This window comes from Zosterops lateralis, assembly GCF_965231275.1.
Source record: "Zosterops lateralis genome assembly, chromosome: 19".
Lineage (NCBI taxonomy): Eukaryota > Metazoa > Chordata > Aves > Passeriformes > Zosteropidae > Zosterops > Zosterops lateralis.
The window spans coordinates 3594266-3608020 of NC_139779.1; the positions used below are offsets into that span (position 1 = coordinate 3594266).

At 42.4% G+C, this 13755-nt stretch overlaps 1 protein-coding gene across 4 annotated transcripts; it reads right to left on the bottom strand.

The window, feature by feature from the left end:
• Positions 1-400: 400 nt before the first annotated feature.
• Positions 401-13289, bottom strand: TRPV1 (transient receptor potential cation channel subfamily V member 1). Of its 4 annotated transcripts, none has more exons than XM_083875386.1 (18): positions 12664-13289; positions 11310-11455; positions 10637-10705; positions 8833-9148; positions 8126-8292; positions 7681-7833; positions 7191-7331; positions 6433-6731; positions 5667-5843; positions 5300-5464; positions 4926-5021; positions 4541-4611; positions 3970-4135; positions 3178-3244; positions 2463-2779; positions 1825-1952; positions 1473-1588; positions 401-1020 (listed from the first exon to the last, which is right to left on the bottom strand). In XM_083875386.1, the coding sequence occupies exons 3-18, from the start codon at positions 10680-10682 to the stop codon at positions 851-853; spliced, it is 2595 nt and encodes an 864-aa protein (XP_083731512.1). In that variant the 5' UTR covers positions 10683-10705; positions 11310-11455; positions 12664-13289; the 3' UTR covers positions 401-850. The 4 variants fall into 4 exon arrangements, with proteins under 4 accessions (XP_083731512.1, XP_083731511.1, XP_083731513.1 ...); XM_083875385.1 differs by having other exon boundaries at positions 11310-11494; XM_083875387.1 differs by having other exon boundaries at positions 402-1020; positions 10637-10667; positions 11310-13289.
• Positions 13290-13755: the final 466 nt, after the last annotated feature.

Genomic DNA, 13755 nt, shown 5'->3' on the forward strand with positions numbered 1-13755 from the left:
TATTCTTTCCTCTCTTTCCAAGGCTCCCATATGGATTTTCAGAACATCTGCCTATTTTCCCTCTGATATTTTTCCTGATTCTCTTTGTAAATGCAGCCAGATGGATTTTCAGCACCAGATTTTTTTCCCCATTGCTGTCAAAGTCAAGAACAAAAACTTTCTAATTTCAAGATTATTATTGTTGTACATTGTTATACATCTGACCTTTGAAACATATATTCTCTATAACCACTATCTCTTACTTTGTGCAAAGTTCATCTGTTATCTAAATAAATGTCAAATTTGGGATCTTGTTAAGATTTCAGCTTCAGTAAAGTAACTGTGAATTTCTGGAGTTTACTCAGACAGTGTAAAAGAAACATTTATTTCATTGATTTTGACTATTCAACCTTTAAAATTTCACAGAGTGTATTTGTTCTTGCGTTATGAGAAAATGATTTTGTATTCTTTCCATGCCCCCATTTATTTATCTGCTTTCCAAGAAACTTTCCCCACAGGAACATCTCTCTGGGCCCCTTGGTGATTTTTACTGCTCTTTTATGAGTGCTTTTCCAGTGTCATAATAATTTGGTTGGTTGGTTTTCGAGGCAGCAAAGCCACAAAACCAGGGCCTGTGCATGCTCACAAAGATAATTTTTTAATACTGGAAACTCTAAAAGCAGACAGAAGGTTGTATTAAAAATAACCATGAAGACATGAGCTTAAACAACAATATAATTTACTCAGCATATTTAGTGAATCCTTGCACATGGAAATTCCCTAAGTCCTCTGACCTTTCTCCAGAAGTCCCTGTTCTGTAAATGAAGTGCTCTATTGTCCTCCTTGTGAGGACCAGCAGAGGCAACCAGAATTAGACTGACTTTGGAATTGACTCTTTCAACCCCTCAGAATCGTCTGGCTCAAAATAAGGTTCCAAAACAGGTTTTAATTTGACTTCTTCTGGCAGCTTGTGAGGCTCTTCTCTCCTCTTCTCTCCATCTTTTAGAAGTGGAACCAATGTTTTCCAGTGCCTCCCTGAAACTAAAAAGGAAAGGAATGGTTAATTTTTCCCCCCTCCACAGAAACAGAGGAAAATATAAAAGTGGTTTGAACAGGAAGCTGATGAAAGAAGAAGAAAGAAGCAGGAAGAAAGGACTTTGTGTTTTTCTTCCCCATCCTGTTCCACAAGTTTTCTGTATTTCAGCTGGCAATACTGACTGCACAGTTAAATGCTTTGGTGCTGGATGCTGAGCTCGCAAACTCTGGGGCTTGGGGTCTCCAAAGCAGCTCCTGGGTTTTCACTCCAGAGAGTCAAACTGTGAGCAATGAGCCCATCTCATCCTCTGCATTTTGTACAGGCTGAAAATGCCATCAACTCAGTCACTGCGTTATCAGTAAGTGCACAGCACTGACTGCCCTCTGTCAGTTAATCCAGGCTGCTGCTATCACCAGGGTGCAGCCCACACCAGGATTTGAGTCCCTTAAAGCCTCACCTCTGCCAGGCTTAAGTGAGAAACTGGCATTTCGTCTGAGGTCCCCAGAGTACCCAGGGTCTTCATTGATTATGCCCAGATTAGTGTTCCATGTGGACCAGTTCACTTCATCAACCCTGAGGAGACAACAACAAACCCAAGATCTATTCTAAGGATCACCAGACAGCTCCAGGATCAGTTTATACCACAAACTGCCTCATCCCAAGCCTCAGATCTGACTCAAAAACCAGATTAAACTGACCATTGCAGACACTATTAGTGCTCTGCTTTTCAGAGTGCTCCAGGGGGAAAGGTACTTCAAGTTGTTTCTCTACAAAAGATTGTTGGCTTGATACATGAACAAACAGGTTACCTGAAGCACCACCTGTAATCATCTTGGCCATCAGGTGTGATCCCCACCAGGACTTGCTTCCCAGAGCGGAATGAGTGCCTCAGGCAGTTCAGGTAGCTGTTCTCAATGTCCAGGATGGTGATGGCTCTCTGCCAAGCAAGAGAGAGCACAGCACTGAGGGGCTGAATTCTGTCTTTATTTAAAAAACCCCGAGTTTTTATCATGTCAACATCGCCCTTTGTTAATATGTCACTGAAAATGCTGAATTATTGCCCTTTGAACAAAACTATGAAGTTCCCTTTCTTACCTCAAACAAAAACTGATTCTAGTAAAGATTGGTTTTCCCCTTGCATAATCTCTTTCTTCATAGTCTGGTCAGGATTTTCCATCATACAAAGCCCAAATAATTTTGTCACATTACAAAAATACTTCTTTTCTTACATTCTGAACATGTGTGGAACACTGGGAACATTTGCTTAAGCAAAACATCAAATATACATGGAAAAGGAACTAATACCTTTTTTTAGGAGCTGTTCAGGTAAATCAGAAAGAAGCTGTTATTTAGACACATCAACTCCTAAGATGCTCTCTGAAATCTTTAATGGTTCCCCACACCTTTTTTTATTTTTTTGGACAGCAGCCTCACAGCACCAACACACCTGGAGTTTCCAGATACTCTTGCTCTCCTGTGCAATCTTGTTAACAGTCTCCCCCATCAGAGCAATGAGCATGTTGAGCAGGAGGATGTAGGTGAGGATGACATAGAGCACCAGCAGGATGACAAACACAGATTTGAACCTGTAGTTCTCTGTGAACTCCAGGTCCCCCATGCCAATGGTGAACTTGAAGAGCTCCAGGCAGGTGTAGTAGAGGCTGTTGTAGGAGGTGCGGCCTCGTTTCACGTGGCAGCACCGGGAATAGTCAGAGATATTTGTGTCCTGCCCCTCGTTGTCATCTTCAATCAAAGTCACCACAGCTGGGGCAAAAAGAGAATGACATTCACACAATGGAAACACAGTTTGAGATCATAATTTCATTGTAAGCAATGGAAAGGAGCAGAAAGGTAACACATGTTTCCTCTATGGCACATTGACCCCAAGGAAATTGCCCTATAAAATATTCCCCAGAACTGACACCCTCTTAGCAGGTGCTGGCTCAGTTTTCTCCACATAGATTTTCTATCCAGCTTTGCAATCCAGGAATGAAAAGCTGTATGAAATTACTACAAATAATCATTATTCTGAAGAGATTTGGTTTTTTAATTAGGTTAATTCCTTAGTTGTTAGTTGGGAACAAAATGTCTGAGCAACTCAAAAAATAAAATTTTCTGAGATTCTTTAAGGTAACAAAAGGTAATCCCAAGTAGAATATTACCTGTAGAAAATCCCAAGAGGAATACAAGATAGACAAACATGAAGCGACATAAATCTCTAAGGATCATCTGTAACACACAAACAGATGAAAAGATTTTAAAACTTGAATGTAAACTGCAACAAAAACTGATTAAAAATACTGCTTTGGCTCAAGAATGCATTTGCTCTGAACTGGCTGTTCATGCATTAAACTGTTGTTTATCCAGCTGAGATAATAAACTTTAATACAGAAAACATTTTTCTCTTATTCATGCAACAATTTACAACAAATGCAACACATGCACATGGGAACAGCTTCCCCTTTGTGAGTACAAACCACATGAAGGCAGTTGCATCTTTCTTCCCCTCTTCATCTGGCTGGGTACATCACAGGGAGGTTTATTAGCCAGCTACTGCTTCTTAGCTAATTGCTCTGTTTGGCAACATTTTATCTATACCTGGAGAAATTTCCAGCTGGTAGAAAGCTGGGCCATCTCACACCAGAGCAGCCTGCACTGTTCTCAGCCTCCTTGCATCCATGCTTACCCAATTATAGTTATTTTGAAGCATGGTAGGTAATAAAAATAATAACCATCATCATCACCATCCTATCAAGACTGCTATAAAACACACCAGTGAAAAGCAGGGGGTTTTCTAAATCACTTAAATTTTATCCCTTCACTCAGAAGATAAGAACAAAGGCCAGCAGAGCCACATGAGAGGCAGACATGGCCAGGTGTGCCCTGGAAATGGGGCTGTTGGCAGAAGTTCCTGCTCTGAGGCTCAGCTCTCTTCAGCTGCTCCCTGCACTGACCTTGGCGATCATGACGGAGTAAATCCCCATCTGCTGGAAGCCCCGGGTGTAGTAGAGCATGTTGGCCCAGCCCAGGGCCAAGGAGAACACCATGGAAGCCACGTAGAGCTCCTGGCCACAGAAGTACAGCACCACAGAGCTCAGGAGGAGCAGCGAGTGGACAAAGCTGGAAGACAAGAGTGGTGTGAATGCAGAGGGCTGAGCTGGCCACAGGGGCTGGGAACAGAGCAGCCCCGTGGGGGACAGAGCAGAACAAGGGATGGCCTTGGAGAGGCAAAGCTCCCTTAGCAATGGGAGGATTTCTGCATAAACAATGCATAAATCCCGCTTGGAGATCTGTTCCTAACTCTGCTGCATGACACAATGAACATTCCAACACTGAATTTGCTTTACCTCCACAGGAGGTCACTGATCCAGACCCATTTGTTCAGTGATATCCACTGGCAACTCTGTTGCAAAACCCCAGGGAATTATAGCAAAGCTCCTATTACAGGTGGCTTCAGCCTCAACTACAGATCCCACACACTCTTCTGTTTCAGGCTGAGATACAATCAAAGATACTGGAGCTTACAAAAGAACCTCACTGTAGCCATCAACTATTAGTGTCCTGAGTGATGGGCGTCTCTGCACGAAATACTGGATCTGAAAAGGGAACAAAGATCAGGTTTGCATCAGGGAAATATTAAGTATCCCCAGTGAATTAATTTATTAAGCACTGACCCCTGTATCAGGGAGCTGGTACCCATAAAACACCTCACAAATACAGCTCAAAACCAACACTGCTGCAAGATCTAGGGAGGACTCTTCCAGTAACATCAGGTCAAGGAAAATGATCTGTACCTCTTGACTAAAACATGGATTATCTTAAGCAACCAATGTTCATGGATAGGCAAAGCTTGTTTGATTCTCTCCTACACCCACCCAAACAGCCAAAGGAAAATTTTCAAATATCTTACCCCTCTGAAAAAAAAATAGAGGCCTCCCAGTACACTCAGAATCTCTCCAGTTACTCGAAAATATTCCCCAGTGCTGTAACCAAAGGTGAAGGGAGGCTGTAGGAGACAGGAAAATAGGTATGTCAGCAAAACTGGAGATAGGAAAGACCTGGCCTTGCCAGCAGCTGGAAGCAACTCCATTTCTGGGGGAACAGGGAGTGGTTAACTTTCTCAATATGCTGCAGCAAGACTGGGAAGCAAGCAGGGTCAAATCTCTCTCCTGCCTTCAGGAAAGGGGAAAATTTGGATGCTAAGGGCACGCATTCAAATGGTAGGTAAATTTGGGATATCATGCCATCAGGTGGTTCCCCTGACACATGACAGGACTAAGGTACCTTTTCATCCTTCTGTACAGGTCTGTAGTAAGCAGCTGCAGTGAGGATGGTGATGTGCATGGTGTAGACAAAGAAGTTGAAGTAAAACAAGTGCTTGACAAACCGGTCCCACTTGTCTTGCAGCAGCCTGTTGAGGGGCTCCACCAGCAGCATCTCGTGACGGTTCTGTGCAGAAGAAAAAGGAGAATTTTGCTAGGACTAGAATATACTGGACTTTGAAAAAACCCATATTATATAAATCTTTAGCAAATGAGCCCTCTAGTTCCCTTAAGCTCAGGGTGGGAGGTTTCTGTTTCATGGAAATGAGGGAAAAGGTGCTCTGTGTGGAACATGAAGCTCTCCCCAGCCAAGGAGGTGCAGTACTCACTGGTGTCTCACTGCTGTAGGCAAGGATCTCAAGCACTGAGTTTTTCTCACAGGTGTCTATACAGGACAGGTCATAAAGAGAGGAGTGGACAGGTCCATAGGCCCATTCAGTGAACTTCCTGGACAAGTGTCTGCACTCAGGGTCTTTGATCTCCCGTCTGAGGATGTAAGCGAAAATCTAATTGCAAAAGAACAATACAACCAACATTTCAGTGCTAATGGACTTCCCATTCCTCAGCCTCTCCACAACACAGGAAGGGGAATTCCTCCCTAGTTCAACCAAGCTGAAGCCAACAAACTGGAGCACTGCAGAGATCACAGTCTGAAATAAACACATTTAACTTCCTCACTATGTGATGGGAGATGGGAAATACAAACACCTCTTACAACCTGGCATTGTCTGTTTCAAAACTGCACAAGAAAAGTAGAGATGTTACACATCTCTGAGCACAGTCACTTTGAATGGGGACTGCCAGAAGACGGGTTACATCAAAAGTAAAAGAGCTCCAGTGGTTCAGGTGATATCAGAGACCCACTTTCTGTTTTCTTTGGGGCTGTCTTGCACCCGAGTGGTGTGTGAATAACACCAGCTGGGCACAGACACACTCACACTTTGTAGCCTTTAAGGACTGTGCAGTTAAACTGCAGCATCAGTTCCTCTTAACTAAAAGGCCTCCTAACTAAAATCCATTCTGCAGAAATGTTTTACACATTCTCTCTATAATGTTATACAGCAATGGGACAGTCAAACACCTTTGTTCACCTACCCCTATCTTCCCTGTTTTGGCTGCCAGAGTTAAAGGAGTCAGCCCTTTCCTGTTGGTGAGTTCTTCCAGCTTGAGGATGGGATTAATTTTGGCACCAAGGATCAATATGTTATTATACATCTTGGTTACAAACTTGGTGTTATCCTTGGTGTTATCTGCAATCTCCACCAGCGTGTGCAGGACCATGTTGCCCATGGAGTCCTCAGCAGCGATGTTGGCTGCCTGGTAGGGATTCTCCAGGAGGAATTTCACAATGCAGAGCTGGTTGGTGCAGGCAGCCAGGGACAAAGGCAGCTCTCCTATGGCAAGCAATGGGAAGGAGTGGTCAGAAAGCCCAGTGCTAGAGGTGCACAAACAGAAACATCACATTGTTTTCATCTTTCACCATGAGAAAAGATTAATTTCTCTGTCTGGAACAGCACCAATTCTTGTGGTAGCTGTTAAAATAGGTTTTCTTTGGTTTAACTACATCACAGAAACACAGCTGCTTAAAAAAAACCCTGCCAGGAAAGCAGCAGGTTACAAAGGACCCAGTGCTCAGAGAACAAAGGAAAGCTGACACTGAACACCATCAGCTACCAACTGTGCTTCTTTATAAGCTCAGCCTTTGAGAGGAAATATTTGGCCTAAAGGTGGAACAGCCCATCTGGCACTTCTGAGCCTCCAGCCCCACATATACAGGATTATTTAACAGCTTGCACTTGGGATGCTGCTAGGACAACTCAATCAATGAAAGACCATACTGTGCTCACTCCTACCAAAATAAAAGCCAGATTTTCCTTTGATTTTCCTGAAGAACTCCCCACAGGCTCTGGCATGAACATCTGCTCCATTCTGGACCAGGAGCTTCACCAGGTACATGTTCCTCCTCTCAATGGCAATGTGAAGAGCAGTCTGGCCTACAGAGACACTCATCAGACAGAAATACTCAGCATTTAGTACAGACTGAGAGCTTTCAGCACTGCAATTCCCTCAGCTCCATGTAAGATGCTGGAACTGAGAGTTCTGCAGGCTAAAAAGCTCTAGAACTGAACAGGAAAAAACCACACAAACAGCAAATGCAAGTAATTAAATCTATATATCAAAAATGACAGAATATTGCACCTAACAGGGCACAGCCCCAGTACAAATGCATAGATTGTCAATCACACACCTGAATTTTGGGGTGCACAAGACTTTGAGAGCCCTGCCTGACCCCATTTCAGTCTGAGCACCCTAAGCATTCACTGCAGCAGCTGTTTCTCTTACCTTTGTAGTAGTTGTCAGTATATTCTGCATTAACAAACTCTTTCAGAGTTCCAGTTTTCCTTGCAATATCCAGCAGCAAGGGAATGGTATCGTTTTTCCCATCATGTAGATTCAGCATGGCTTTCAGTAAACAGGTTTTGCCAGTTTCAGGCTCTGTAAAACAAAAAATTACAGGTATATAGAAGTGATTACAAACCCACCATCTATACCCAGGCAAGCAGGAATTAACGAGGTTCTTTTCAAAAGACAAGAAATCTCATTTAGTGTTTCACAGAGAATTTCAGCTCCTGTAACCTTCCAATCAATGGGTTGTTCAATCAATAGGGCTATTAAAGGACCTCCTGCAGACATGTAACATAATTATCTTTTTTATTTTCATCTCAGGAGCACTACTGGAAGAAGAAGAAGAAGAGAGCAACTCAAGGTATGTGATACTCAAGGGTACCTTTGAACTCCTCATCAGTGAGATGCTTGAAGGTTCTATTAAGGTAGAGTAGCAGGTCACTGAGGTCCTTTGTGTTGCCTTGGGCTACAGCATCAAAGATCCTTCTGCGGTCATAAAATTTGAAAGCTTTTTCTGAGCAGCCTGTGATGGAATCTGTAGACAGGAGCCTAACAAGGGGAAATGTCAGTTACCTAAAGTCAGATTTTTAGCAGGCTTTTTATCAACTACCAGAACATTGTTCTTCATTTGCTCATGTGAAATAGTAAACACTGCAGATTAGAATAGGTACATCTGCAAAGACTGAAAGAACAAAGTCTGCAAGCAACTCTCCTGATAAAATTATGATTCTGTTGCTGAAAAGCTGAGAACAAGTCTTCAAAGAGGCATTGAAGTTTGGCAGTGTAACTGCAGGCCTGGAGCCAGGCAATCCCTTGTTCTCACTCTGAGACATGTCCATTCACTGAGCAGCCTCAGGCAAGTGAACTGAGGCCTACTGCCAATTTTGGGCAGAACATCCACAAAGATAAAGATTTTTAGAGATGCCAAGAGACAACAGTTACTGTCACTTTCAGTTGCAACACTCCTTAATTTGCCATAGAAAATAGTGAAACTGAAAAAATGGTCATGTTCTAAGTGGAGAGAACAAATGCTGCTCTAAGAACCAGTTCTCAAACTCATTACAACCAAATCTCACGAGGCAAACTTACTTGTGAAGTTTTCCCCTCTCCAAATTGACATGGAATTTGATGACAGAAGGTGCCATCAGGTGATCCATCTGGCAGAAGGAGTCCATGGGAGCCATGTCCTTGTCACTGTCCCCCATCACGAAGCGGCCCCGTCTGGCAAAAATGTTGCTTTTGGGTGGCTGCACCTTGGTGCTGAGTGGGGCCTGGGGGTTGTCAGGGGTTTCCTGGACAGAGTCCTCCCCATCCGTGTGTTCATCTGTCACTTCAGATTCCTCCATGTCAAAACTGCCAAACTTCTTCATCTTCCCAAGAATGGAGGACATGATGAGCCAGCAGTCTGTGAGGAAGGACACAAACACCTCGAGTCAGCACTTACAGGGCCATGAGCTCCCTTTTGCCCAGGAATGTTTTCCAGAAACAGCAGGGAGTGGATTGATTGCTCTCATCCCAGAAATGAGGCAGACGGATACTGTGCCCACAGCCAGAATAGTTTAGTAGGTCTTTACCTCTATTCCATTTGTTCCTGTTCCCACTGCCCTTACCCATTCCAGAATGGAGAAAGCAAACTAGAGCATCCCAGAGCTTCCTGTGCATCTCACTGCAGAGCTGAGCCTCAGCTACCTCTGCTCAAAACCAGTGCCTCATCCTCCAGTCATTGGTAAAACCTAAACAATCTCAAACCCCAACAATCTCTGCTTTTCTTCTCTACTTTCTGACTGGTTTGTGCCACAAACCACTCTCATGATTCTATCAGGGATGTGGAAAAGCCCTGCTTGTGCCATAACCTCCAGGATGCTGAGCACAGAGGGCAGGGCTTCCTGCACCCAGGAAAATTACCCCTGAAGGGTTTTGCCAGAGTTATGGCAGTGCCTGATGGAAACTGGAGTGTGTGATCCTGGAGAGGTGAGTGCCACCTCAGACACGAGGCACGGAAACAGACAGGGAGAGGTTACCACAGATAAGATGTGACTGCAACAACCACGTGGCTGATCTGGTCTGATTCACAACCACACAGAACCTGACACAAACAACAAATACAGAAACAGGGAATGGTTTGGGTGGGAAGAGACCTTAAAGCTCATCTCATTCCACCCCTCTGCCATGGGCAGGGACACTTTCCACTATCCAAGGTTGCTCCAAGCCCTGGCTTTGGACACTTCCAGGGATGGGGCAGCCACAGCTTCTCAGGGCAGCCTGTGCCAGGCCCTCCCCACCCTCAGAGATAACACACTCTGCTGCAGGTAGAACAGGTTGCCTTTTTTTGTTTGGTTTCTTATTAACCCATTTTAATCACATGAATATTGTCTTTGAATGCAAAATATCTTGGAATTCCAGCAGTGGAGACAAGAACACATCATATCTGAACTGCTGCACAGCTGGCTCAGAGATGCTCTGAAATCCTGCATTGCTTGGAAATGGTACAGCTTTGAGCACAGCAATGTCCCTAAATCTTTAAAAAGCCTCAAATTGTAAACCACATTAGAGTGGTCAGTAATTTTCTCTGTACAGCCAGTGAGAAAACAACATGATGAACACAACTCGAAGTTGTTCCTCTTCACAAGAGAAACATTCTGAGGGTTGTGTGCAAACCTGCATTAAAGCTGGATTTCAGTTCTGTGGGAATAATTCATATTTACATTAAGGGTCACTTATATTTTTCTGTGAAAGCAGGACAGGAAAGAAAATTTTGTCATTTGCATTTTCTATAATTTTGTACAATAGACACGTAAAGAAAACATTAATTTGCAAACTTGCACGTTCAGGGTTGGAAGCAAAGCAGCACAGCACAGATAAAATACTAATGACTGCAATTTAACTTGCTCACCTTTCAAGTTCTTTGCCTCCTTAGAATCACTCTGAAAGAGTAACATAACATCTTATTAACTTAATGGTCCTATAAATAAGAAATGAAAATATTTCTATTTGGAACAATATACTAAAATTACAGTAGAACTATTACTACAGTGAAAAGGGAATAAAAACAGTTCTATAAAATATAGAAAAAATACAGTGGGAATATAGTCATGTATCATTTTAATTTTTTTGTCTTATTTAAACTCATGTGGATTGAGCCAAAACCATCAGTGAGTGGCTACAGAACACACAATCACTTAATTTCCACAGAATAAATCTAAATGTGCAGAACAGGCTCAATCCTGTCTCCCTGGCAATTGCTCAAACCTGCATTATACATGCCTTCCTTTTGTAAACCCTGCTGGCAATATATTTGATAATGAAGACAAAGCTGCATTTCCTCATGAGTATGAATTTGCAAGGGAAATAACCTTCACAAATCCGTGGAAGGATTATCAAAAAAACCAATACCCATTATCTAGTTCCAAAAATGCACAATGTACTTGAACCCTGCGAAACCCATGCACACAGAAGTTTGATACAATAAATAAGGAAATATTTTGGACAGAATGCCTTGCCACATCACAAATAACAGAGTTTAAAAACAACCAACCATGCTATTCAAATACACATGCAGAACTTACAAATATTGACAAAAGTCCTTATCTTCTGAAAAATAGTCCAGTCTCAGTAAACACCCACTGATCTACAGGAATTTGGTGCCAGATATTCCTCCTCCAAGGTGCCTGGACTGCAAAGCCCTCAGAGTTTGCTTCTCCACTTCATTTGTCTGCAAAATGTGATGATTTTTAGAACCAAGGGAAGTTCACTGGAAAAACAGAGAATAGCGCAATAAGATAATTAAGAACAATTCTGAAACCAGAAGCATCAGTGGCTTCTATTCCCAGAGGTTTAGAAAAGCTCTTTACAAGAATTGCAGTAAGTTGCTGTTGTTTTTCCCTCCCCTTTAATTGCATTTAGTAATGGATATTCTTCTCCAGATTTCCTCTTCGTAAATACACTCAAGTTTGCAAAAAAAACCCCCAGCACTCAAACCACCAGACAGCAATTGTTTCTGGGGGTCAGAGTTTCAATTCTTGAATTTCAATTCAATTTACAAAACTTTGTAAAATATGCCACAATCACCTCTCTGGACACCTTTCTTGTATGGCTGATTTAAAGATAAATATTTTAACTATAAGCTGATTCAGAACAGAGTTAAGGAAGAACCAGAAAGTCCTAAAGCCTTTTTATTGCTTCACGTTCCTCCTATGTTTTATTTAAATTATATATATATACATATTTAACAGTCAGCCTCTAAATATTAATGTTATGAGGAAAAAAAAAAAAACAACTTATCTAACCCAGGATGGATCTAACACCCTCAAAAATTATCATATATTGCTAAATATATAATTTACAGAAGATCTTTCTGGCAAAAACTAGTCTAGAGAAACAGCTTTTCCAGAGGCTGTTAGATCTGGGAGCAACCCCTCAACTTGCTGAGATTTTGAGTAGAATATGAAATTATTCAATGAAATTATCTGTCTTTTGTTTTGCAAAAGGTGGCTGTCTCTCTAGTCTTGCTATCTATCCATGAATATATAATAGAATTATATATCTGCCTATTTAATAGCAAACTAATTATACTTCTCAGATCTGTGGTACTCAGAGTAACAAGGCTGTTTATCAATGCATAAATATAGATTACCAATAGGCAGGTCCTCAGCAGCATCCAAAATGCTGCAAAGGCTTGTGATGCAACAGCATCATCAGCTCTTTCCTGTTAGTCAATAAAAATGAAAGCAGACCTGCTGATAAAAATTATATTTACAATAGTGCAAGAGGAAAAACAACATATAACAAGTTCAGACTTTTTCCAACACCTTTAGTCTACATTTTCTCTGTAACATGCCAACAGTTCCCTAAACATGACATGGAATGGAAATGAAGCCATCTCTGTAATTAAGATCTCAGAAATCAGCACAGCTTTCTCACCATAAAAATGTCAGTCCTGATGTTGTTAATTAGCAAGAGAGGAATCCATGTCCATATTCAAGTGAAAACATGTGGTTCCTAGGAATGAAACTGTATCCAGATAACATCAAACAGCTTACTTGCTTCCCAGCCTCATCTGAGCAAAAGAAATGTACATGTAGAAAGAAAAGTATAAATGTTTTAACATTAAAATAAAGACTAGGAGAAGAAATAAATTCTAAGAGTGTAACACGGGGGATAAAACTTGGAAATTTTAAGGGAGTGCACAAAAGCATCAGACCAAGTTACAGACAGTAGCTCACCTCTCCCAGTCCTTTCTAACATATTTCCTATCAGAAAAATGAGCCTCACAAGAAGTGTCTTTTTATGTAGGAAGTTAATGGATCTTTCCCAGTCACTCAGAAAAATTTAATGTGATAATTACTTCTCATTTCACAAATGGGAATGACAGAGCAACTAAATGTGCAGACCCAGGAGAAGCAGACATTAAATGCAGGGGTTTTGCCCCACTGTAATGAGTGAGAGTGCATGTGGAATAAAGTGGAAAAAAAAAAACCAAAACAAAACATTGTAGAGTCAGGAAAAAAACCAGAAGCTGCATCTCAGGCTATGCCAAATAACGACTTTATTTACTGTGGAACATCACCATAGCTGCCCCCACAGCAGCATCCACATCTTTCCCATAAACCACAGGGAATGGCAAAATCCTCTCCACCTCTTGCCTCAGCACCTCGTTCTTGGCCAGGGCGCTGCCACTGCCCAGGACCCTCCTGACCCCCGTGTCCTGCAGGTGCTGCACAGGTAACATGGAGCACAGGTTCTCCACCAGCCCCCGGCACAGGGCTCTGGTGACGTGGCCCAGGGACAGCTCCGAGGCACCAATGCTGCTCACTGATGCCAGCAGCTCAGGAAGGTGTCTCTCTCCAAATATGGTTGGGTGGACTGAGAGCTTGCTGTGCTTTTGGGCCAAGGCTGCTTGGATTATCCGTGGGTAGATGGCAGATTCCTCAACCTCAAGTCCTGCAAATGGGAAATATCGTGTCACCAAAAGGAAAGGGTCTGGCGTATCTCACGTGTGGACACTTACAATGG